The 25,398-nt window shown below is 48.8% G+C and overlaps 2 protein-coding genes across 2 annotated transcripts; one reads left to right on the forward strand and one right to left on the reverse strand.

Annotated features, from left to right (window-relative positions):
• The first annotated feature begins 2,962 nt into the window (after positions 1-2,962).
• Positions 2,963-3,863, forward strand: LOC146257226 (interferon-induced transmembrane protein 3-like). Its single transcript, XM_084675152.1, has 2 exons — positions 2,963-3,151; positions 3,369-3,863. Exons 1-2 carry the CDS (start codon positions 3,038-3,040, stop codon positions 3,510-3,512), a joined length of 258 nt encoding a protein of 85 aa, XP_084531278.1. The 5' UTR covers positions 2,963-3,037; the 3' UTR covers positions 3,513-3,863.
• On the reverse strand, positions 3,853-23,400 carry LOC146257227 (uncharacterized). The gene is made up of 33 exons (XM_084674718.1): positions 23,340-23,400; positions 22,760-22,945; positions 22,352-22,504; positions 20,398-20,582; positions 19,874-19,997; positions 19,123-19,318; positions 18,728-18,890; positions 18,251-18,439; positions 17,957-18,128; positions 17,291-17,433; positions 16,035-16,348; positions 15,559-15,716; positions 14,898-15,125; positions 14,274-14,612; positions 13,884-14,032; positions 13,428-13,512; positions 13,059-13,211; positions 12,678-12,848; positions 12,349-12,506; positions 11,953-12,093; positions 11,288-11,435; positions 9,916-10,064; positions 9,601-9,726; positions 9,165-9,369; positions 8,829-8,903; positions 8,447-8,554; positions 7,867-7,926; positions 7,509-7,634; positions 6,729-6,880; positions 5,291-5,377; positions 4,996-5,142; positions 4,588-4,737; positions 3,853-4,383 (listed from the first exon to the last, which is right to left on the reverse strand). Exons 1-33 carry the CDS (start codon positions 23,398-23,400, stop codon positions 4,264-4,266), a joined length of 5,121 nt encoding a protein of 1,706 aa, XP_084530844.1. The 3' UTR covers positions 3,853-4,263.
• Between the last annotated feature and the right edge of the window lie 1,998 nt (positions 23,401-25,398).

The following is a 25,398-nucleotide window of genomic DNA, read 5'->3' on the forward strand; positions in this document are numbered from 1 at the left end:
TAAACCAGAGACTTCGCTTATTTCCAGATCGTAAAGCTCTCTTTACAGTCATTATACTGCCGCTGCACATAACGGACCAATACTGCCACCCTCAGTATCATCATGGTTCCTGAAGTAACATTTGTACCAGCGGCTTGGGCTAACTTAGTCTAGTACTTTTAAGTAGTGGCCAAGCTGTCAATTTACCAAGACCCCCTTCCTCCTGTGTTTGTGCATGTGAAACTGCTCATTTAGTAGTGGGCAAAGGGAAATCCTCCTGGGCCTGGTGGTTGCACGTGTATCGCGTAGACCACGCAACTGGACCATTCCTGACACCAGATGGTGCCATTTACTTGATCAAAGCAACTTGGCAAACTGAAATTCAGTCAGCCACTGCAATGTGAATGAGGGTGGTATACTGTATACCTGGCAGAAGAAAAGAGAAAATGGTTGTAGTCCCACAACTGTGATCTCTCTCTCATTGAGCCTTCTTACTATACAAAGTCTTCTGACAAGTATTGTCTTTACAAATGTTAATGGACCCACAATGTGAGCCAGGGGCATATGTTTGTTTTCAAATGTGGGTACCAGGACAGCTTGTTTAACAAATGAGGATGTTGCTGTTAAATACAAATGTTCTTAATGAAAGTGAAGGGACATATTTGCCCTTTTCAAAAAGAGAGTGGGACATGTTCCACCCAGTATAAAGAAACCTACGCCTGTTATGGGAGCAAGACATCTTCTTGCGTGCATGTGGGCGGAGTTGGCTCGGATTTCAACTCCCCCTTGTTCTTATAACAAGAATGTTAATGGAACACAGACTTCTGTTTTTTTTTTATCTCGTTGTTTATTTCAGTCCGTTTTTTTCTCCCCTACTCCCACGTATGCCCACAAGAATTTCCCAAACTCTCTATCTATGTAGTCTGTATTCTATGAATATGATGAGAGAGTAGTATTTGTCGTTGTCTCAGACAGACATTGGCATTCAGTTGCCAAACAAGAGAAATCTAGAAAGCCTGGCATGTGTCTGGATCCATGTTAACACAGACGGTGAATGAACTGGTCAACATCATGGCTTTCTCTTCCTGTTTGTCTCTGTCTTTTTATCTCTGCCTCGCTCTCTCCCTCTCTCTCCCGTTCTCTCTCTTTCTCTCTCTTGTTCTCTGTCTCTCTGCCTCTTACTCTCTCTCACTTTCTCTCACTCTTACCCTCTCTTTCACTCACAGTTTGCATGCACACTGTATACATCCACTTACTTGGTAACCTCAGTGGCTTGTCACCGCGTGCCTTATCTTTCACATTCCAAGTTGACAGTTTAAAGTATGCTTTGAGTAGCAACATGGATGTCGGATGGATGTTGGATGTTAGTTATAATGCAGCAATCAGACACATTTGAATTGTTTTCAAGCTCTTCACTGTAAGTACCGGCTTGTTTCAGGACTATTTTGAAATAGTTACGTAATGGGGCTTCACAGAGAAAGTTTGATTCCAAAAAACAATCTTGCAAGTGTTTGCACCATTGCCTCTTTACTTTACAGTAAACAGGAAGTGTGTAAACTTCAGTCAGTGACCCGACATGCCGGAGTCTCCCCAGTTGTGAAATGGGAAAGCTGCTGTCCACAGTGGCAAGTTGATAACCGTGAATGGCTTCCTCTGTTCTCAATGAGTCCCTTCATGCTGCACTGGATGAGTTAACATCCAGCCCTGTATACCAAGAACTCCTGCTTCCCAAACCCGATGTGACTAGTACATTTGGCAGCTGCAGCATACACTGTGTTGAACACCAAAGATTGAGGCTATTGTTTCTGCACTGTCCCTGTAAAGTAAATAGAGTAATGTGCTACATAGCCACCCAGTCCCAGGTTCAGGTTACCTTATTTGAACCTCTGGGTAGATTTCATTTACACTAAGATAACAAGGCATCCATCTCGGCACACATTTTAGACACAGTCGACAACATGTGATAAAAGTACTCAAATCAGATCATTACTAAATCACTATAACAAAGAACAAGTACAATTATAGAATGATAAAATAATTAAATGGATCAAATAAATAATTGTTGCTTCTCTGAAATGTTGCTACAACTTTGTCCCATAGCTTCCTATCCCTGTAGCCTGATAGCACTATTCCCATCTAGCTCCAAGTTCTGTAGTGAGGCTACCAAGCCCCTAAATTCATAGCCACCTACCCCCACAACATTCCATTCATTTGTCCTATGGCCATGACGCTTAAAACCTTGAAACTCCCAGTTTTACAAGCACTTTTACTGGTTGCTGAAACACAGTAGCCTACATTTATATTTTGTTCATTTTTGTACACACTTTTTTTCAAAGCATAGTACAAATAGTGCACATTGAAAGTACAGCAGGAGATCATTGATCAGAAATGCATAGTTATACAGTGCTTCGGAGGTCACAATCAATGAACACTGTGTTAGCTAACCACATCGTAAAACAGTCTCTTCTCAGCAACCAGGCATGTTGAGAAAAAACAGAATATCACAGTGCAACATCTCATTTGTAAATTGAGTAAATTGAGTGCAACAATGCAATGGCATCTCAATTACAGCAGCAAGCTATGGTGGACAAAACAAATTGCCCGACAGGGAAACAACCGCTTCCAATTCTTTAACTACAGTCTCACAATAATGCCTTGATTACAGCAGTGCCCAGTACAGTACATTAACAGCAACATATCACATCAAGTATCAAGTGCAACATCAGTTACTCATGGATATAGACTCTTGCAGCCGTAACTTGCAGAGTAACGAGAGGCCCCTTCTTCTTTTCCTCTCCTCTCCTCTCCACCACACCCTTTTTCCTCCATCTTCTCCAGTCAAGCCAGACCAGAAATCCATTACATCACAGGCCCAAGCAGTGTGGGCTGCATCCCTGATTGGTGAGCCTCAACCACCCCTTTCCTGGCCCCTCCTCTCACTCAGACCCTTCCCAGGCCATATAAAACCCCTTTGCTCCCCAGCCCCCACAAACGCTCTATCTTAGAGAGACCTGCCTTGTCCTTTGTTTCCTCAAGACAGCAGAGACATAAAAACACCATGGAAGGAGGTCAAACTCGTGGTGTGGTTCCAACCTACCTGGCATGGTCCATCTTTAACACCCTGTGCTGCTGCCTGCCCCTGGGCATCGCTGCCATCATCTGCTCCTGCAGGGTAAGACTACACACCACACCTTCTTGAAAATTTGACCTCTCCTAAAAGAAATCTGCTCTGATTTAAAGTATTTTGTTCAAGAGTTTGAAGTTATTGCTCTTTTGAAGGATTCATCCAGTAAAAGTTTGCATTAACTGAGTCTAACGGAGTGCACTTATCTTTAAACTGGAGTGGGTTCAGTACTGGATGTTGATTGGGACTTCTGTATTGTTCAAAGGTGAGCAATGCCAATGCCATCGGAGAGAACACCACAGCCGAAGAAGCATCCAGGACAGCCAAGATCCTGAATATTGTGGCCCTGGTCTGCGGGATTGTGATGATCATCATTGTCGTTGCCATCAGAGTCACTGCGAAAGAATGAAAACTGTGGAGTTGAGGACGACTTTTGGAGCCACATCTGTTCCAGATTTTGTTCGTTTGTGGGCTTGCGGTATCTCCATTGCCCCTTGAGGGGGACGGTGATTAAAACAAGCTGTGTGTGTGTTTGTGAGTGTGTGTGTGTGTGTGTGCATGTAGTTTTAGTGTGCATGGGTGTGATTGTGAGTGTGTTTGTTTGATCCTGCCCAGCTTTAAAGTAAATAAACATCTGGAATGAAATATGTTAGACAGACTTTCTTGCTTGTGCCTTTATCCAGGAATATTCAAATACTGTTTTGGAATAATAAAAAAAACAATAATAAAGGATAACATCTTTAGTTATCATTTTTATTTTTTCTGTTGTTTGTAAGTTATTTCAATTCTTAGTTGTCCATACAAATGCTGATGTAAACAAACATTTTCGATACACTTTTAAAGCTGTCTCATTTAGCATCACATCAACATGAGCTGGACGCTCATATCTTAGGTATTGAGATGATGTAATGTAGATTACTGTAAGAGATTCCTACTTGTCAGGATGTTTATTTATACAAGCAGTCCAATTCAGACTCAATGCTCCGTGTGCAGGATTTTACAACGTCCAAGAGCTGACTAATAAACATACAATACTCCTTTCACCCAGACCTCTGTCTGTGGTAGTCCGTGGTTCATCTTTACAGCAGGCTCCCTCTGTGTGTCTGCCAGTAGTTCATTTCTCCAGCAGGTTCCTTGTTGATGCTTTGGGTCTGCATCTGTCAGTGGGTCATCCCTGCAGGGTGTCCTTGTGTGTCCGAACTGCTCATCTCCTTCAGTAGGTCTTCCGCCCTATGCAGCAGGGACACCTCTCTGTGCTTTTGCTGCAGCTTCCCCACGTCCTGTGTACACACACACACACACAAACATACACATACACGCTGTATGGCTAAGGACTGTCATCTTCACAGATAAACCTGACACGTGTCTTTTCCTTCCTCTTTTAAGCAGCCTCAATCTCTTTCTTGTGCTCCTGTTATCTGTGTCTCTCTTTCTCCTCTCACTATCTATCACTCTCCATCACACACCACTCACTGTGTACCTACATCCTGAGATAGCAGGCTCCGACTAGGCCTCTGGAGCCTCTCTAACAGGGGGCTAGAGTAGGAGAGGGAGTCCCAGGAAGAGGCCTCCTCTGCTGGGGAGAGACCTCCCAGTCTGGCTTGGAATAGCTCTCCCATGCAGGCCTGCAGTGCCTGGGAAACACAAACACATTCCCAAACACACAAACGTTCATTGGTTGCTTTGGCAACCCTTCTGAATTCAAATGAATGTATCATCAACTAAGCGGCTCAACGTCCAATTAATTTCATTTCCTCCACTCCAAAAGCCTCTCAATAAACACTGAGAAAGTCTCAAAAGACTCAAAATAAATTATATTTGAATTCAAAGTGACCGCATCTCTACCCAAGACCTAGTGGAGTGTGAGAGGGTGAGCAGGCGATAGTGTGGACCTTGAAGAAGACTCGTTGGAAGGCGGGGCTGCAGTCGTTGCTGAGGTCTCGGACAGCGATGTGTGACACGCAGTGAGTCAGCAGCAGAGAGAACCCACCCACGCACTGCAGCCGCTGGCGACGCACATATACCGTCTCCTCCACCTCCTGGGAACACACGACAATGACCACACACACACACACGCATACAAATACACACAAGCAGGCAGGCACAAACACACACACAGGAATGTTCAGTGATGCACAAACAGCCGTGCTTAAGTCCAGTGCACAGCATGTACAGGCACACACAAACCTCGTAAAAGAAGGAGTTGCGGAAAGCGTTGTTGTGGTAGTTGTTGGGTGGAAGACTAGCTGCTATCTGGAGTGACACAGCTGGAGTCTGAGGAAGACATTACAGGATACAGGGTTTCTGAAGGAAATGCGAAAAAAAAGAGGAAATGTGCACAGCATGGATACAATCAGGGTCAAAAAACTCCATCCTGACTTCAAGTAGATATTTATATAACTAGTATTGTTTTAGGAGCCCATGGAGCACACTATCAAAAACAGACGTGTTGTAAGTATGACTGATGTCGCTGTTTTGTAACTATACATTTTCCGAAAGGTGAATTGCACACTGCGAAGATTGGCTAATCTCACAAATGGTCAGTTGGTTTTGTAAGATGTCACACCAGGGGCCTTGCTCGACCCTTTTTACTGGGGCAAGTGTTCCAGTAAACTGTTGATGTCCCTGCCAAAGCTGATATCAAACTTGCGTCCCTGAACCGTTGTATAGTCGGTTAAGCAAGGGGAGTTTATATATCTACTAGTGCATTGTGCACAGCAAGCTGGGAAGAAAAAAAACTGAATAGGGGCCTGTGCCCCAGTAGGGCTTTATTTCTAACAACGCCCCTGTGTCACACCATTGAAAGCACACCATTTAGGGTTGCACACATCCGTCTCCATTGGAGATAACTAAATGCAAATATTTTCCTTTTCTGTTGTTGCAAAAGTTAAAGTGTGTTGCAAAACACCATTTGGCATTTTTAATATGGCTTAAGAAGTTACCGGACAAGGAACAGTGAACCACTCTTAACCGCAAAGGTTGACAGGTCCTGTTGTGACAGGTTCCTGAGTGGGAAGTTCTCTGTGGTGTAGAAGAAACCATAGCTTCTCTCTCAACTCCATCACATACTGTATGTTAAGAAACTGTTCAGGCCTCTGGCATCTTTTGTCGTTGTAGGGAAGGACTTGTGCTTTCATTGGTACTGAATGATGCAAATTAAACCCAGATTATAGTGCTAACATTTCTTAACTGGACTCTCAAGTCGAAGTAATACAAAATCCACCATTTAGGGAACCTTAAGCTTCACTTTAGCTTGGCTTGGTGCTTTTTCTATGTCTGCGTCTGAGTGCAGGGTCCTTAACAGGCCCAGGGAGTGCAGGGTCCTTACCAGGCCCAGTGAGTGCAGGGTCCTTACCAGGCCCAGGGAGTGCAGGGTCCTTACCAGGCCCAGTGAGTGCAGGGTCCTTACCAGGCCCAGGGAGTGCAGGGTCCTTACCAGGCCCAGTGAGTGCAGGGTCCTTACCAGGCCCAGTGAGTGCAGGGTCCTTACCAGGCCCAGTGAGTGCAGGGTCCTTACCAGGCCCAGGGAGTGCAGGGTCCTTACCAGGCCCAGGGAGTGCAGGGTCCTTACCAGGCCCAGTGAGTGCAGGGTCCTTACCAGGCCCAGGGAGTGCAGGGTCCTTACCAGGCCCAGGGAGTGCAGGGTCCCGAGGAGGAAGAGGCCATGCTGGAGGACCAGCGTCTCTCTAAGGTTCAGGGACTTCACCTCCAGGGGGATCAACTCTCCCTCGCACTCCCAATGGGCATCCATCACATCAACAAACGAGCTTCTCACACCTGAGGAACACACACACAGACACACACACAGCTGTTGAGGGATAGAGAGAGTGTGTATGTGTGTGTGTGTGTGTGTGTGTGTGAATATCTAAGCTAGTTTATACGTGTGTGTGTGTGTGAGTCAGCCCGCGAGTGTGTGGGTGGAATTGTTTACATTATCATCAAAGCCCACAGAGCAGCCTTTTTTCGCAACGGCATTACTGCTGTCCAATTCTCTCTTTTTTCTGCCCTCATTTCCCTCACTCTTGTTTTCCATCTTCTTAATGGCTTTCAGCTGGAGAGTTTTTCCTGCGCTCTCACATGGGACAGCCTGACTGCAGAGAGGCTACTGCAGAACCCAGAAACATGGCTGCTCCTGTGGGTGTCATCTCCCCTCGAATCAATTTAATCTGGTTAGTGTCCTGCATTAGCCTCCAATGCCTGCCATCTAGATATCTTATATTAAAGTTTAACTTAATTTACTAGTTTCTGTGGCTGTATCTCTTGCAATATTTGACGATGTAATTCAATATGTTCCTTCCTGTCTATATACTTTTGAACTGGAAACTCTTTTAGATGCGTTAGACATGGAGCATTATTTATTTTCGTGATGGTCTTCCGTCGCTAGGGATCCTATTGGTCCTCTTACCTGACTTATCACAGGCCTCTGCTCTCAGGAGCCCCACCTCTCTGGCCCGCCCCCTCAGTTGTAGCTCCACCCCTTTGAGGAGCTGGAACAGAGGAGAGAGCTCCAGCAGCTTGTCCCACTCTTCCTCTGTTGGAACAAAAACACAGATAAAAACTAGACAAACAGAGATAGACTAGACACTCAGAGATAGACTAGATACTCAGACAGATGTCAACAGGACCATTCTTCTGATACCACACACAGAACAGAAAGTGACAGGTCATTAGCTACAGTTTCTAGAAATGTGAAAAAAATCTGTGAAGGAGATATTCAGTAAGTGCTACCCAGAATGCCAAAGTGAAGCTGCTGGGATACTTACCTGACAGCGTGGGGACACAGACATGAGTTGGATGAGCCTGCTCCTTCATTGGTTGGCTTTCTAGAAAAAACAATGGGATAGCATGATCTGATCACTGGTGGTGCAGTTGTAAAGAACACCAGGAGAAGGGAACACAATATCCTGATCATCTGTTGATGATCCATATTAGACCTGACTCTTCTGATGAGGAAGGTTCATAGTACACATCTGGTTCAAAGTGCAGTAAGTCTAGTTTTATTTATTTTGTATTTCAGCCTTATTCCATCAACATGTTCCTGGAAACATTATGACTGTATAAGCAGGACATTTTTTTTTACTGAAACATTTTTTTTCTTCAAAAGGCGTCAAAGGACTAATACAAAATAATCGAGTTAAACAAATTCATACCAGTGGAGATTTTTGGATTACATTTTCTCATTTCAGTTGTTGGAAGGTGTCGTGTTTTGGAACAAAATACTTGATATGAGACTGAGAGAGCCCTGTCCTCCCTCCCCCTGGCTGTTGAGAACAGGGACCAGGGATGGTCTTGTCTCTGGAGCCCCTGCCACTGTGAGGTCATCACAGTCGAGGTGAGCCTCACCCTGGGAGTGCACTCCTGAGGACGCAGCCGTGTGTCTTTGAGCTGTGTGTGTGTGAGGCCGACTGCCCTGGGCCCTCACTGGCTCCCTCAGAGACTGGGTGGAGATTCCTGCCCACACACACACGGACGTACACACATGCAAACACATGCACGCATGCAGCCACGCGCACACACACACACACACACACACAAATGCATGCCCACTCCCACAGGCACACACACGCACGGGCATGGAAGTGGGCCCACACAGGCTCACACACACATACACACACTGTTATCAATAAACTCCCCAATGAACGTCATGTACAGTCAAACCCAATACAGCAGCAATGTAACCCAGAAACCTCAGAGGGTATTCAGTGCCGCTGATCAGTTGTCTTACCTTTGACCCCAGGAAGCGATGCTGTCCAGACAGGAGAGCAGGCCTCCAGGCCATACGCCTGCTTTGTGGACAGACCTGAAACACACGTCACATGACCAGAAACACCACCTGGATCACATCAGTGGCTGAAGTACTCTGCACTGCAGTACTCTGCAGTGACATAGCTCAGAAGATCTATTTGAACTGCAGACCCCATACTCTGCTGACGCAGTGTTCTGTAGACCCGACATTCTGCAGACACAGTACTCTGTAGACCCGACATTCTGCAGACACAGTACTCTGTAGACCTAGTGTTCTGCAGACACAGTACTCTGCCGGCCCAGTAGCCTCCAGTACCAGAGAGGTGTTGGCAGCAGGCGCTGGGGGGTAGACTGGGCTGCTTCTGCTCCAGCAGCTGGGTCAGTCTCTCCAGCAGGACCAGGGTCTTCTGCTGGGCCACACCCACAACCTTCACAGGAGGTCTGGTTTCGCCGGCCCAAGCAGGCCCACTAGGCTGGCCCAGCCCATAGTCCCGGTACCAGAATTTTCTGGAGAGGACCGCCTGGAAACAAGCAGAGGTTGAAAGGATTGTATGAATGCAGTGTGTGTGTGTGTGTGTGTGTAAGTGCATACGTGTGTGTCTGTGTGTTGGAGTGTGAGCTGTTGTGTGTGTGAGTACGTGTGAGTCCGTGTGTGTGTGTGTGTGTGTGCATGTTCTGTGTGTGTGTGTGTGTGTGTGTGTGTGTGTGTGTGTGTGTGTGTGTGTGTGTGTGTGTGGTGTGTGTGTTCTGACCTGGGCTGTCTCTGCGTGAAGCTGGCTGAGGAGTCTGGTACAGTGCAGGGCTGAGAGAGCAGACTCCAGCTCTGCCTGTCTGGAGGTCAGCTGCTCCCACAACTCTCTCTGCCTCAGTGACCAGTCCTGGAATAAACACACATACAAGATTTGTAAGTCATTTAGGATTACTTACACAGCTACACTAGTGGAGTAGTGCACAGATACATTTAGAGACAAGCCAGAGCACATAGTGCATGTCAGAGTTGTTTGCAACAATTTATCGTTCAGTGTGTATGTGTGTGTGTGTGTGTGTGTGTGCGTGTGTGTCCTGACCTTGGTGTGTCCTGCTCCTGTCAGCTCTCCCTCCTTGGTCCATCTCTCTTGGTCCTGCTGAAGGCCCTCCACACACACACTGACCAGGTCCAGCCCCGCCAGCAGCTCCGCCTGCCACACACACCGCTGCTCCCACTCTGCAGCATCACCTGCACACACACACACATAGAAGCACACACACACATATAGAAACACACAGACACATTGAAACACACAGACACATACACATCGAAACACATAGACACACACAGAAACACACAAATAGGCACACACACACATAGACACATACATAGACACACCATTACACACATAAAAACACACAAATAGATGCACACACACATTAACGGGTATAGCTCAGTGGTAAACCATTTGACTACAGATCAAGAGGTTTCAGGTTCAAATCTTACACTCTGTGTGTTACTTTGGAGGAGAGCACTGAATCAATATGCTTATACTCAGACAGCATAGTGTGGAAGAAATGTAGATTTCCTGTGTGCGTACATTCTTCACTAATCAATAGAACGAGTCATTGGATACTAGTTAGTATGTTCTCATGTAAGCTTGCTTTTAGGTAATAAGAGTAGATTGTGTCTATGTGTCAAGGTTAGTAGATGTTCGAGGTCAGGAGAAAGTACTGGGTAAACGTCCCTTGTCATGAATACAAGGAAAGCGCCAACTATGACCTCTCTAATCTGAGAATGGTCATGGGTTGGGAGCTGTGAATCTCTTTCTCTGAGACTGTTGTAACGTCATTACTGCCTGACTGTCACTATCTATATTTACATTCTTGTGCCCTATAAAAGATGGTCCTCCAGCCTTTAGAGTGGAGACAGACTTGATTGGGACCTAAGCCTGGTGTTGTGTTGTCATTTAGTGTCAGAGGTCTGGTTTTTCTCTCCCAATCTCCAGATTGATAATACTTATTAAAATCCAGAACTCAACTGAACTTAGTCACTCCGTTTATGAAGAGACGTACTAAACACTCTTCATCAATAGACACACACTAAGAGACAGAGAACAAAGCATGGTGTAAATCAGAATTTCACAATAATGTGTTATCCTGTCTACCGGTCAAGTGCACAGGTAACCAGGAGACACTCCAGATGCCTAGCAACAAGTTGTTTTGGAAGGGGTTGCTTAGGTGATGAGTGAGACATTCCAAAACTCCACACAAGCACCCATTAAACCATTTGGACCTGTTGCTAATACATTCAAAACACCTCCCACATAGCAAACCATAAACATACACATAAATACAAACCCATTAACACAACAACAACAAAATACACGCACACAAAACCATAAAGACATGCACAAAAGCATAAAGTCACAGACATGTACACAAACACACTCACAAGCCTGTGCTACTCACTGGTTGTGAGTGTGTGCAGGGTGCAGGGAGGCAGGACCAAGGCTAAGTGGCCCTGGCGAGCGGCCCGGCTCTGGGCCTCTGATTGGCCAGACTCCTGGAGCTCCAGCACAGCTTCTCTCAGCTGGCGCTCACTGTCTGCCCAGGGGATCTGCAGCACACACACACACACACACACACATGAGCATATACACACACATAAAGAACACACACTCAGACATGAGTATACATGTACGCAGAGAACATCCACACACACACACAAGCACACACAGACGTGAGCAAACACACACACAAATACCACACCCACACATGTTGAAAACACAGAAATACATTTACATTTATTCATTTAGCTTTTATCCAAAGCGACTTGCAAAGAGAGAGATTTAAAAAAAATGTGCATAGGTCAATGATTGTAAACAATGAGATGGCCCCCAAAACTAAACTATATACACACACACACACGCACGCAGGCAGGCACACTACATTGCTGGTTACATAGTATAGCCCCCCCTGGAGGTGAGTCCTGCTGCCGCTGGCTGCCCTGCAACAAACATGACGTTAGTCTCTGAGGTGGGAGGCATGCAGGAAGGGGAGGGGGGCCATCTCTGCTGCTTCATTTCCTCCCTCCTCCGCTTCTCCTTCCTCCTCCCCTCCTGCCCTCTCATCACCTGTCCAGGAGGGTCCAGTGAGACCGTGTGGAGACAGCGCTGTACAGCAACGTCCAGGTCAGACAGTAGCTCCTCTTCCTTCTGTTTCTGCTCCAGCCATTGGTTGGTCCTGACACACACCTCCTTCTGCAGCGCCTCCACCTGGCGGGGGTCCGCAACAACAACCAAAGACAACATCATCAGTGACAACAAAAACACAGCGTCCACACTATCAACTTATTCAAAGTCAATGTTGTAAGAGGATTGGAAGAAAATGGAAGCAGAAAGACTAGGGTCAGCTCTGCTTTATTCTTTGAAACATCAGATGAAAACTTCACATGTACGCACACCATCTATAGATTCAGCAGCAACTTCCCAGCATATGCTAGAGATATCCCTCTCTCTCTCCTGCAGTACCTGTATGCTGTCAGGCTGTTCTCCCAGGGCTAGCCAGTAGGGGGCGGTCACAGGCACCACCGTGCGTGTGCTCGGATCCAGCCGGGCCCCCACCACGGCGGCCAGTCCCCCCGTCACCGGGTCGATGGCCAGGGCACCACAGCGGATCGCCACCAGTCCTGGAAAACCAACAACCATCACGGGTCTGAATGATGTCCTGTCTCTGTTGAACTCTAGTGTACGGTACAGTAGAGTTTAGTAGAGTCTAACTCTGATGAAGAATTCTGATGAAGAGGTCTCGTATGACTCTGGTGTCTAGTACAGAAGACTGTCCAGCCTCCTCTGTGTACCTTTCCCCTGGGGGTCCTCCATGGTGCCAGCCAAGGCCAAGATGCGCCCAGACAGGGGGTCCGGCTGGGCCCCCAGGACAGGCACCTGGAGGCCGGAGCCCTGGGGGTCAGGGTACTCCTGCCCCAGCAGCGCTGGGACACACAGCTCTGAGTCTGGGAGGGGCAGCTCGCCTAGACAGAGGGTGGGTGGGACACAATGTAGTTGGGGTGGAGGCAAGGCCAGGGGGTGGGTGGACACGGTGGGGGAGGACATGGGGGTGGGAAGGGTCAACAAGGTGTGGTGGAGGGCGGAAGGGGAGAAGTTTCAACACAGGGTTTGCGTTCTGCGTGTAGTTTCTGTGTTTTTATAGACTAGAGGATACATTTGATTTGGATGAATACCCAGAACCCCTCCATCCCGCGCCACGGCAGAGGCCCAGTCCTGCAGCATCTCCAGTCTGGTCTGCAGCTGCAGCTGGCAGTGCAGACTCCTTCTAGAAACCTGCTGCAGCTCCGAGACTGCAGACTGCAGTCGTCCCAGGTCAGGCTGGGGGTCGGGCTGGGGTAGGGGGTGGTCGGGCTGGGGCAGATTAGGGTTACTGGGTGGGGGCAGGTTGGTGAGGTTTGTTTGGGTCAGGTTGGGGTTGTTGAGCTGGGGTGGGTTGGAGAACTTCATCAAGGGGGAGTTGGGGACGAGCTGGGGGAGATGAGGGTTGTTAGTCTGAGGGAGGAGGGAATGGCAGGGCTGGGGAGGGTCAGTGAGGCTGGGTGGGGGCTGCAGTCTAGTGTCCCTGGAGCCCCATTCCTCCAACAGTTCTCTCAGCAGCTCCACCACTCTGAGCCGGCCCAGCAGCACCTGGGAGAGGGATGATCCAGCAGAATCCAGTCAGATCCAGTCAGATCCAGTCACACCAGAAAGCAGGAGCCCACCCATCCTCCCACAGTGATGGTGGCCTGAGTTTCAAGGGAAAACGCTGCTACAACACTGAGTAACTCTAATTATGGTCACCTGTATGCATCACTGGGGGTTATGTTAAATGTATAGTGTGCTGAAACCAATGCACTATGATCTGCTCTCATGACTTTTATTCAAAGTGACAGCCCAGAAAAGATGTGAACTTCAGATCTTTAGATTGACAGTCAAACTCTCGAACCACTGAAGTACACCCTCCCCACTGTGTGCTGTGTGCTATGTACTGTGTACTGTGTGCAATGATTATATCTCACCTGGCAATCCAGCAGGGTCTGGTATCCTCCTGCATGGGGCACCAACTGCCCCGCCCTGACGCTGGCCCCGCCCACTCTCACCAGTCGACCACTCAGAGGCTCGATGAAGGACTCTCCCAGTAGGAGTCCGCCCACTGGCAACACTGCCCCTGGAGAAGAGACACATCAACAGGGTGAACAGGCCAATCAAGACAGACGCTGTGATTCCAGATCAACCAATAGACACCCTGCCTGTATCTTGTCCCTCCCCCTAGGTTCTCTTTTGTAGCAGTCATTCTGCATACTCACCCGTGATTGGTTCCTGACCCAGCTACAGTATACTCACCTGTGGCTGGGTCAGAACCTAGCATACTCACCTCTAATCAGGTACAGATCCAGCTCTATATTCACCTGTGACTGGGTCCAGCCCAACGCCAGCAGTCAGGACCACGTTGCCTGTGCGAGGGTCCAGCATAGGCGAGCCCAGCTGTATGGGCTGGGGCAGGCGGGTAAGGGGGCAGACAGACACCCCTCCCAGGGGGTAGACCAGGCCCGTCTTGGGGTGGATGGTGACAGCCAGTATGGGCACCAGGAGCCCGGAGTCTGGATCTAACATGGGCCCCCCCAGCTGCAGCCTCTGGCCTGGGCGAAGGCCCCTCAGCCTGGTGGGCGCCAGGGGCTTCTCAGAGTGACGGGAAACCGGGTAAAGGACGAAGGGCAAGAGAGCACACTCCCATTTCCTACTGTTTCCTGGCATTAATATGGAAGGGCAACAAGAAGCAGAAGTTATCAGAGGATGTGCTGGGGACAGAGGTGGAGGGAGTAGGGAAGGAGAAGGTGAAGGGAGGGGTTGGAGAGAAAGAGGGGGGATGACAGGGAGAGAGGCGGTAAGATATAAATATAGAGAATGAGAAAGACACAGAATGAGGGAGAGGGAATGGATAGACAGAGAGAGAGGACCAGAGAGAGGGGATGACAGATACAAACAGACAGAGAGAGAGAGAGAGAGAGAGAGAGAGAGAGAGCCTTCCTTGCCGGTGTAGCAGTCGGTGGTCAGGATCAGGGTGGAAGTGTCGGGGTCGTAGGCCACATTGCCCGCGATGGGCATCAGCCTGCAGGTCTGAGGGTGCAGGAAGAAGTCTGGGGGCACCGCCATGCTGTGCCCATTCCCCAACAGCATGTGGGCATGGGTGCCTGGTCGGATCAGGCCTGTGATTGGATCAGAATGCAACACTCCGCCCACACGCAACGAGCCATCTGGAGCTGGAACACAGAGAGCAGGTACAGTGAACTGAATAAAAACAAGTAAACGTAGCATTACAATCAAAGTCAGAAAATGCTTCACAAAAGTCCACCAAGTAAGAATACCTTCTGACTTTCATAGGTCAATACCTACATTTCTTAAATCTGTAATAATACATGTAATAGAGACAGTTCTTTTATAATGATTTGGTCTGTCCTCATGACACAATTACCCCTGCCTCCTGCAGGTCAGAAGGATATCCAGCAGGTGACACCAGAACACTTCCTGTGACATCCCATTAAACAACTGAGTGAGCTCCAGTCACTCAGAGACCCGGGCTGTTAGCGCTGTAACCACACTACTTTTTAGCACCGACTAAAACAACAGGATTGCATTTCAGTTCACAGCATAGAAACATGAAGGAAGCCAAGGTTGGTGACACAACCAGCTTACCGAAGATGTCGTCCTTGGTGAGGACGGCTCCTGTGAGGGGGCAGAGCGGCCGTGCCCCGGTGCCCTCCCCCAGCAGGGCCCAGGCCCCCTGGCGATGGCAGTCCCCTCTCACCTGCTCTGCCAGTGCACCCACCAGGGACCACACCCTCCGCAGGACCCTGCAGGATGACCAACCAATCAGTTAGTCGATCAGCCGATCATGGGCTTAGTTAACGTTTCAATCCAATGTTTGCTCCGTGACACATTTTCTACATGGAATGTAGTACTGTAAAGCATGTGGTACAAGACAAAACACATCCTAATCTTAAATTCAGAAAGATCCTACTCTTCTTTGCAGGATTCTGTCCTGCACGTCAAGTTATTCTCGTATGATTCTTTTTTTGTGTTTAAACATGTAATGTAGACTGCACTGTGGATCACAGTTACACTGATGAAGACATGACAGATGGTCCCAGACCCCCAGCCGGGGACATTACTGTGGTGAGTGTTGGTCCCAGACAGGCACGGTGCTGCGGCTCCAGCCCAGCAGCCTGAGGCTCTCCCTCAGCCGGGCCGTGAAGGCCTGCTGGGCCTTCCTCTGGGCCTGGAGCCCCGACCTCAAAACCTGCATCTGGCTGTCCAGCAGGGCCCTGGTCTGCTGGGCCAGACTCCTGCGGCGGCCCACCTCCCTCTCCAGCTCCCTCTGCAGCCTCTGGTGGGCCTCCCCCTCCTGCAGCCTCCCCAGGGCCGCAGACCACCCGGGCTGCAGGCTCCGCAGGTTGGCCTGCACTTCCTGGTACAGCTCCTTCACCTGCAGGGGAGGGAGGGGGGGCAAGCCTGTGATGGTGCTGTTACGCTTAGACAAATGTGTAGCTACAGATAGACACACAAGCACTCACACACACACACACATGCACATGTCACGTGTCACAATTACAATGAATGTATTGACACAAATAGACACACAGACACACACACACACTGCACTCGCACAAACTTAACCCATATACACACCGGTATACATCTTCCCATGTACACCCATATACCCATATACATGGATACACCCATATACATTGTAACAAAAACATGTTAGGAAGACCTGCATGTTTGCAGGATAACAATGACCGGCAAAGTCTGCCAACTCATCTTACATATTTCTGACTTTACTGCAGCTACCCTTGGGGTGCTACACTCACACGCACAAATACACAGCACATATACATTCCAATATTCCCACAAGGGAGGACATATGAGGCCTGAGAAAGTAACAGTAGACAGTAAGACAGAGAATGCGTGAAAAGGGAGGAATGGAGGGAGGGAGAGAAAATGAGGGAGGAGGGAGATAAAGGAAATGAGGGAGGAGGGAAGGAAAGGAAATGAGGGAGGAGGGAGGGAGAGGAAATGAGGGAGGAGGGAAGGAGAGGAAATGAGGGAGGAGGGAGGGAGAGGAAATGAGGGAGGAGGGAGGGAGAGGAAATGAGGGAGGAGGGAGGGAGAGGAAATGAGGGAGGAGGGAGGGAGAGGAAAAGAGGGAGGGTGGCAAAGAGTAAGGAGGGACAGTGCTGGGGGCGTAGAAGGAAGGAATATGGATGGAGAGATCTAGTGTAGGGAAATGAAAAGACAGGGGGGAGCAGGTGCTATGAGGTCAAACCAGGTTGCAAGATGAGTGAAGACCAGTTGGAAAAAAAAAAACAGGCTGTGCAGTGCCTTGAATGTGACTACTAGCTGTGTTTGAGAACCAAGTGGGCAATACCTCTCCGGTGAGCTGGCCTAGCCGGGAGGTGACGGCCAGGCTGTGTGTGAGCAGCAGGCGGTAAAACGTGGTGGAGCTGAAGGCCTCTAGGTCCACCTGCTGCTCATAGTCCCAGAACTCCTCAGCCTCCACGCTCAGCACTGCTCCTGCTGCACACACACACACACAGATACACATCCAGATGCACACACAGATACACATACAGATACACATGCACACACACACAAGCAAAACACAAAGTATCACGTTGTTCACATCACATACATACAGTATGCCCATGTTTTATCAACCCTGCATAATAGCCCTTTGACCACCACAAACAGTTGTACCCATCTTTACGACCGGTGGTTCACTAAGGAGATGAAAATGATAAAGCAATGTATTCATACGAGACCCGAGGTCTATTTCTGTCTGTTTATCAGATGGAGCTGTAGTATTACCATCTGATTGCATGTGTGCGCTGGAACGCAATTGGTTGGGCGTGAGAGACCCAAGAGTTACACAAGAGTGCGATCATAAGGTCCTGGAGTAGCAGACGTGAGTGTGTTTATTTCACCTGCTGTGTGTAAGTTGTGTACGTTGTAGTGTGTCAGCACATGTGTGCCTGTAAGTGTGAGTGTTTGCCTAAGTTTGTGTCGGTATGTGTGTGGTGATGATAGATTGAACCTGGCTGAAGAGTGGTGTCTATCCTGCCCTGCAGGTTGCGGTGTGTCTTCCTCAGTGCGGTCACCCTGGAGCCCCTGGATGAGTAGTCATCCATGAGGTAAGCTTTCTGCAACGCACGATACCGCACTCTGATTGGCTCCTTCTCTGGCCAACCATATTCTCTGAACAAGATCTACGAAAACGAAAGTGAATCAGTGGGCCTCCCAGAATCTCTGGAACAGTTTGCTTGTGTGAGTGAGTGAGTGTGTGTGTGTGTGTGTGTGAGAGAGTGCATGTGTGTGTGTGTTCTCTCACCAGTAGTGTCACACACAAGCTAAGGATCACTATGGCTCCAACCACCAAGCCTCCGGTCACCAGCCAATCGGGTCTCAGCAACAGGTTCCGTTGCCTGGCGATGCCCATCCTGGTCATGTGACGAGGGACAGCGGGAAAGAAGGGGCCGGCCTCATAACACTGGCCGCCTGCAGGCATCACTCTCACGTACTGCAGTGGAGAGGAGTCAGAGATTAAAATATCAACCATATCACAACATTCTTTTGATTGTTTGAAGTTGACCGATGTTGACAGATCTTCCCATTGCTCTTTTAGTTGCCTAATGTATTGTTTGGAAACCCTTCTCCTGAGTTTATTGAGCTAGAATGGTCTCTGACCTATAAACTTTGGCCTTCAGTCCACAGACTCATGCTCTCTTTGAGGCGGAACTGCAGTATTTTCTCATTGGCTGATACATCCATGGGTTACCATGGGTTACTGTGAGGTACCATTGGTTACCATGTGTTTGTGACGCTGGCTGCTGAGCCTGAAGACGTACACCCCCGGCTGGCTGAGAACCAATGAGAAGAGAGTAGGCGGGGTCCAGGAGAGCGTTAACTCCTCCTCCAGCTGTCTGAACGGCCCCCAGTCAAACTCAGAGTTGGTGTTATACAGGTTCTCCCTGAGCACAGAGGATGTCAGGGTTTATACATACACTCACACACTCAATCATTCACAAATGTATTCACCTATGCAGTCACTCGCTCACTCTCAAACTCCCTCATTTTCAGAAATGTAGTCATTCCAACAATCAATCAAGAAATCAATCAGTTAGTAAGTCCACCCCTCAGTGAATCTGTGCTGTACACCAGAGGTCCTCAAAGTGGGGGGTCTACACAGACAGACTGACTCACATGTCATACTGAGGGTGGTGTTCCCTACTGACAGAGAACAGCAGAACGTCTCCCAGCTGCAGACAGGCTGTAGGGTTCAGAACACCCACGCTGGAGATCCAGGTTCCGCCTCCAACCCGGGGGGTTCCTTCTCCGCCCACAGAGCTGGAGGTACTTCCTCTCAGGCCCTCTCCTTCTCTGAGTTTGGAGGTTGCTTCTACAACACATACCAAAGGTGACTCTAAGATTTCTCCTCGAACACAGGTCATCAATGAATCTGAGGTTCCCTCTAGTGGTACTTATAAAGCAGTCCATCAGCATAGAAAGCAGTTATATATTAATAAGTTAGTACTGTGGATGAATAGCATCAGTTTTAGCATTTCTAGATGTAGCATCAGCGACTAAGGATTCCTGTTCAGTGTGAGTCTGCTCTTGAAGCTGTGGTGTGGTGGATGGACCTGTGGTGCCGGGAGTTCTCTGTGAGTCTGAGGAGAACATCTGGAGAAGGTTTTCTGGTAGGCCACGGAGGAGTCCGAGGAAACCAGCGTCTAAACACCCACGCAGACCCACCAACACACACACACACACACACATAGACACCCGCATGCACACGCATACACGCACCCCATCACACACACGTGCATACAGACACACACAGACGCAAAAAAAGCCACGCACAAACAGAGTGGGGCAGCCTTTGTCAGCAAGTGCGGGGGTTGAGGTGTGGCATTGTCCTGCATGGTGAGGAGTTCCACAGGGAGACCTGACTCACCGCTTGTCTGAAGGATGTGGACGTGCCGAGAGGCCACGAGGTTCCTGCCACAGCGCAGGATCCCCTGGGAGTCCCAGTGTCGGAACACATGCTCCAGCAAGCGGCCTGAGACAGGCCCGTGGAACTGGAGACACACACACACACAAGTACACACACACACAAATACACACACCTGTAAGATTTACTAGGTCAGGAAGACATTAGAGCCTAATCGTTCCTCTTACTCCATACAAGAGGATAAGAATGTTTTCTATGGTGTATATAGTTGAGAAGTTGTAACTCTAGCTTGGTCATACTATATGTCCTTGTAAAGGAACAATTAGTCTGCGACATGTTGTGAGAATACATACTCTCCTGGGAGGTCATGCTGCAATCAAATTAAATTGACTTGACCTGGAAACCCTAAAATCAAGTATTCTGGTAGTTTTGGTTATCTGCTTGCACGTGTCATGGTGAGAGCATTATTGGGTGTATGTGAGAGTGTTATTGTGTGTGTGTATTTGTGTGTGTATGTCTTGCCTCACCTTGCTCCCAGCGCTCCAGCCCAGACTCAGCTCCCCAGAAGAGTCACACACCAACTTCACCGAGGGTGTGACCCCGGCCCCGGCCCCGGCCCCGGTCCTGCAGCCCCAGCTCCCACACTCAGCAGCGCCAGGGCCCTCCCCACACACACACATCCCCAGGGCCCCATCATAGCCCTGGTAGGCTCCTGGAGACACACACACCTGCAGGAGAAGAGTGAGCACAGGCCTCAGTATTCAGCCATAGCAGGTACAGTACAGGACAGACAGAGATCACGGGTTTGTGGGTTTGTGTGCTGCTTCTTTGCAAATCAAATCAATCACATCAAGAAAACAAGAAAAACTGTCGACCTTTGCACACACTGTTATTTAGGGGAAAGGGTGCACCAAATTCAATAGTCGCAAGGTTACATTTTTGAATGTCTGTAGAGAGGTCACAGTGTGTGTGTGTGTGTATATGTGCATGTCTGTCTATGTGTGTGTGTGTGTGTGTGTGTGTGTGTGTGGTCTGTGTGTGGTGTGTGTGAGTATCACTGTATGTGTACATTTACATGGGACTTGGAGAGCCTGGGAAGATAAACACAGAGGACTCCACCACCGCCAATGACAGCAGTCAATGAGAACAGGCTTACGTATTCATCGGGGCTCATTCACAGATCACATGTGTTCTAAAGCCAAATATCTGATAAGCTCTGGATAAGCGGTTCATATTGAAGAGCAGCCAGAGTTCACTGACTTAGAGGCCGGCCACCTGATTGGTTCCAGGTAACAGAGCTAGCTAGACAGCATTTGAAACGCCAGGATTGAGTGGAGAAAAACAATTCAAGCGAATGGATATCATTGATGAAAATTATATATTTAAAACTTTTTATGTGTTTTCCGAGATCTTCCAATGCTCTTTTTTTGTGTGTATGTGTGTGTTTGTGTGTGTGTTTGTGTGTGTGCGAGTACGTGTGAACTTAACCTGCACACTGACCTTTTGCCTACATTGCTGTTCCCATTGATTGGGGTCCAGACAGATTCCATACTGTGAGCGGCTGCTTCCATCTCTGCAGACATGGTAGACTCTGAGCACACACACATCGCCCTGACTGGCTGCCTCATAGCCCAGGGCACAAGGGCAATGCCCATCACTGGCCTGCATCCATACAGAGAACATCTTTTATCAACCATGAACCATAGGTCAAGCTCATGTGTCTTAAATCTGGGCCAGAAGGAGTCACACTTTGGGTGCACTTGATTCAGGGCATCTGAACGTTCACCTAGTTCACTCAACTCATTGGAATACCGTGTCAAGAACACAAAGGAGAAAATCAAACATCCGATATTTATATCCAAGCGTTTGGTCTGTGTGTTTGACCCGAAGTCTGATACCGTCACATCGTACAATGGCAGGGAGCTAGGTGGGAGAGTGTTTATCAACACCTAATCTGCCCTGGTGACACAGGACCTGGCAGCTCCTAAACCTGAGATACTGGGGGGGAGGTGAGGGGGCTGACGGACGAAGCTTGAAACCCAAACCCTCCTGTTTGGAGACACCTGATGAGAGAACCTTCCAGACCCTGAGCTACAGATTGTTGGGAGTCTGTGGGTCATGCTTGCACAAACTGAGGAAGTATGTGCGGACTGGTAGAGGACCCAGACAGGGGAGTTCCCTCCATGACTGGTAGAGGACCCAGGAGACCGAGGTGAGGTCATGTCTTACGGGACGATACTGTCTGAGAAGCTACACGGTAGCATCCAGCTCCTCTGGGGACAACACGGAGGCAGATCGACACCTGACTGGGCTCAGGGCTACGCACGCAATACCATCACAGTACACCAGCTGTAGAGCAGAAGAGAGTAGAAGAGAGTAGACAGTAAAGAGGCGTGTGCCAGAACACCACCTGGAAGCTCCTCCCGTCTTCCAGACACACGCAGGCAGACTGCCCCTCCAGAGGCTGCTCAGCCCTGGAACCACAGGGCAGGGGGGCAGGCAGGCCTGGCCAGGGGCAGTAGTGATGGGGGGGGCAGCTCAGACAGCTGGCCTTGGACGTGGCCACAGCACTGGGCCCATATGTCCCTCTGGGACACGGCTCTGGGACCTGGCCGTCCCCAACACAGTAGAACCCTAGAAGAACACAGTTACAGAGTCATGCTGGGGCCTGATTGTATTGAGTAGAATCCTGGTGGAACACAATAGTTGTGATGACAGGAATCCACAAATCCATAAAAACAATCAATAAACCAAGATATCAAACAATCCAATCGATAGGTCAGTCCCCTACCTGGTCGACACGTCAGTGATTCCCTGCCGTCCTGTCTGAAGCCATCTCCATGGACCAGCAGAGAAATCCTCCACACACACCCCACCAGAGAGCTCCACCTGGGGCCACGGACCCCCAGCATGGCTGGCCTGTCCCGGGCACAGATGGGGTCAGGGGATGGCTTGTGGATCCAGACCCAGTGACGGAGGTGGAGGCCTGGGTCACGGTGGAGCCGGTGTGGGCTGCATCGCTGAGTCCCGGCTCAGACACCCAGGTGGAGAGGCAGACTGCGCCAGCATCCGTGTCTGTGTCGGAGAAGAAATTAGGGAGGCAGGATGGATCTTAGAGTCCCTTCTCTACCCCCTCTCCAGGCTTACTGACAGGAGGAACAGGCAGTGGATTGGGAGGGGGGGTCAGGGAGGGGAAGGGGAGCGGAGGGGAGGGAGGGAACACTTTCACTCTCTTGCTGAATGATGCATGGGTTTTCTGGGGTAGGATGACACTCAGACACAGCACTGCACACCACCTACACACGCACCACACACAGACACACCACACACAACAGACACACACACACACACACAAACTGCACACACACCTGTGGTCAGTGTTCCTGTGGCTATTTGATACAGTAGGCTCTGGTTACAGCCTTTGTTCTCCTCAATCTCTCGATGGAACTGATTAGTCATTTGGGCTCACACTGGTACACATCCACCGCACTCTTCCTGAGCGTGGCTGACACGTACACACTACCAGCCATGGAACTGTTCAGAACACACAACTCAGGACCAGCAGTGCAACCTTTGAAAACAGGACGCATTAGTTACACAACTCAACAGTTAACCACTGCAACATTACAGAAGCACTAGTCCAACCATTCTAAACACAGTAACTATCAGAACCCCTGCTGAGTTGATGGCAGACAATGGAGTGCAGCAGACAGCTAATGAAGGAATGGACATCATCAAGCCTACTTCATCTTGGTGGGAATCCTAAGGCCGGGGAGTAGTGGTGGGAAATATCAGAGAGTTTGATCCTCCTGCCCCCCCCCCCTCCAAATGCCCCCAATGTACCTTCACCTGCTTGGCTCTAGTGATTAGTGTGCCAGCGTGCAGTCAAAGGTTGCTGGTTCAAAACCACCTCAGATGTAACACCACGACATGAAAGTCTGAACTCCTCACATTACTGGGGGGCCGTCCAGCAGGGGACAAGACCAAGCATGCACCTGCATGTTTCTCCTTGCAGATTCAGAAGAATAGCAACTCTTTGTTGTCATTTGTGTTCGGGGAAACTCAGCGTGACAACTGTGTACATGTTGTGTTTGCTGTGAGCTGATATTCTGCCTGTCAGTGTTCAAATTCCAAGGCAACATTGTCACTCCTAATCAAATACACTGATAACAGAGCGCTTTAAAGCTTGGAGCGGTTCACTGAATCTAGTCGTACACAAGTTGGCCAATAACACATCAGCAAAGATTTCATCAAAACAAGACTTGACAAGAATGCGGGCCAAGCTACAGTACACTGGACAGTGGGTGCTTGTGTGTGTGTGTGTGTGTGTGTGTGTGTGTGTGTGTGTGTGTGTGTGTGTGTGTGTGTGTGTGTGTGTGTGTGTGTGTGTGTGTGTGTGTGTGTGGGGGGGGGGGGGTACCTGGGTGTGTGCGGGGTTTTCTGTGCATGTGTTTGGGTGTGAGTGCAGGTGTTTGTGTGTGTATGTCGTGCATGTGTGTGTGTGTGTAATGTTGCATGTCTGTGTGTGTTTGTGAGTTGGCATGTGTCTGTGTACATTTGTGTCCTATAACCATTATAAGCACAGTCACATTCACACTCCATCAAAAATCTCTCCATTCATTATTTCTTTCATCACTCCATTCATCACTTCATCACATTCATTACTCCAACTCAATTGACCCAATATGGAAAGGTCTTTTTTTTCAGAACGTACTGGTATTGTTGTATTGAAATGCTGGACTTTGGGTACATGGAAGTCTTTTGATATTTCCTCATGGCTGCTGTGGACTCTGCCCTGCTCAGTGATGATAGGCGGGTTACCTAAGACAGCAGCAGAACTGACCTTTCACACAGATCCAGTCTGGGTAATTGTCATGACTGCCTGCATCTAACATTCAGACTCTCCATAACATTGATTGCACATCGGTACAGTTGCAACACAGCTTGGCTCAGCTCTGATTTCACGCTGAGCATTCCCATCAAAGAGATGAAAGATCAAAAATGGATTAGGGGCAAGCAAAAATAACATCCCTGGTTTGAACCCTCCGCCTGTGCTTATTGATGGGTCAACAGACTGCTGTGACAGGAGTTTCTGTTTATTGGAGGGGAGATTAGAGATGGTTTGTTAGCGGTTTGTGTAGTGTGTGTCCAAGCAAGGATCATTATAGTGATGATAGTTTCAGAAGAATCAATTGAATTGATCCCCCCCACACACAGCCTTAGTGGTGTATCTGACAAAGCTGTACTGTATTGATCTTGTACATTGGCAGGCATTACGGATGATTTGATAACTATGTTTACTCAGATCAATAGATTTTTGTGACATTTTGTGACATGCTTTTCATGTCAGTGCATACTTTAGACACTGTACAGATGTGATGAAACATTATGACGTCATGCATTCTCCTTAATAAAGTATGCTACTGAGTTCAAGGCTCGGATTCAAGAATAGTTGTCACGCCCTCCACTCCTAGCAGTGTCCTGTCTGTCTGTCTGTCTGTCTGTCTGTCTGTCTGTCTGTCTCTGTC

The sequence above is a fragment of the Hypomesus nipponensis genome, chromosome 15, assembly GCF_054491055.1.
Source record: "Hypomesus nipponensis isolate SF chromosome 15, ASM5449105v1, whole genome shotgun sequence".
NCBI lineage: Eukaryota > Metazoa > Chordata > Actinopteri > Osmeriformes > Osmeridae > Hypomesus > Hypomesus nipponensis.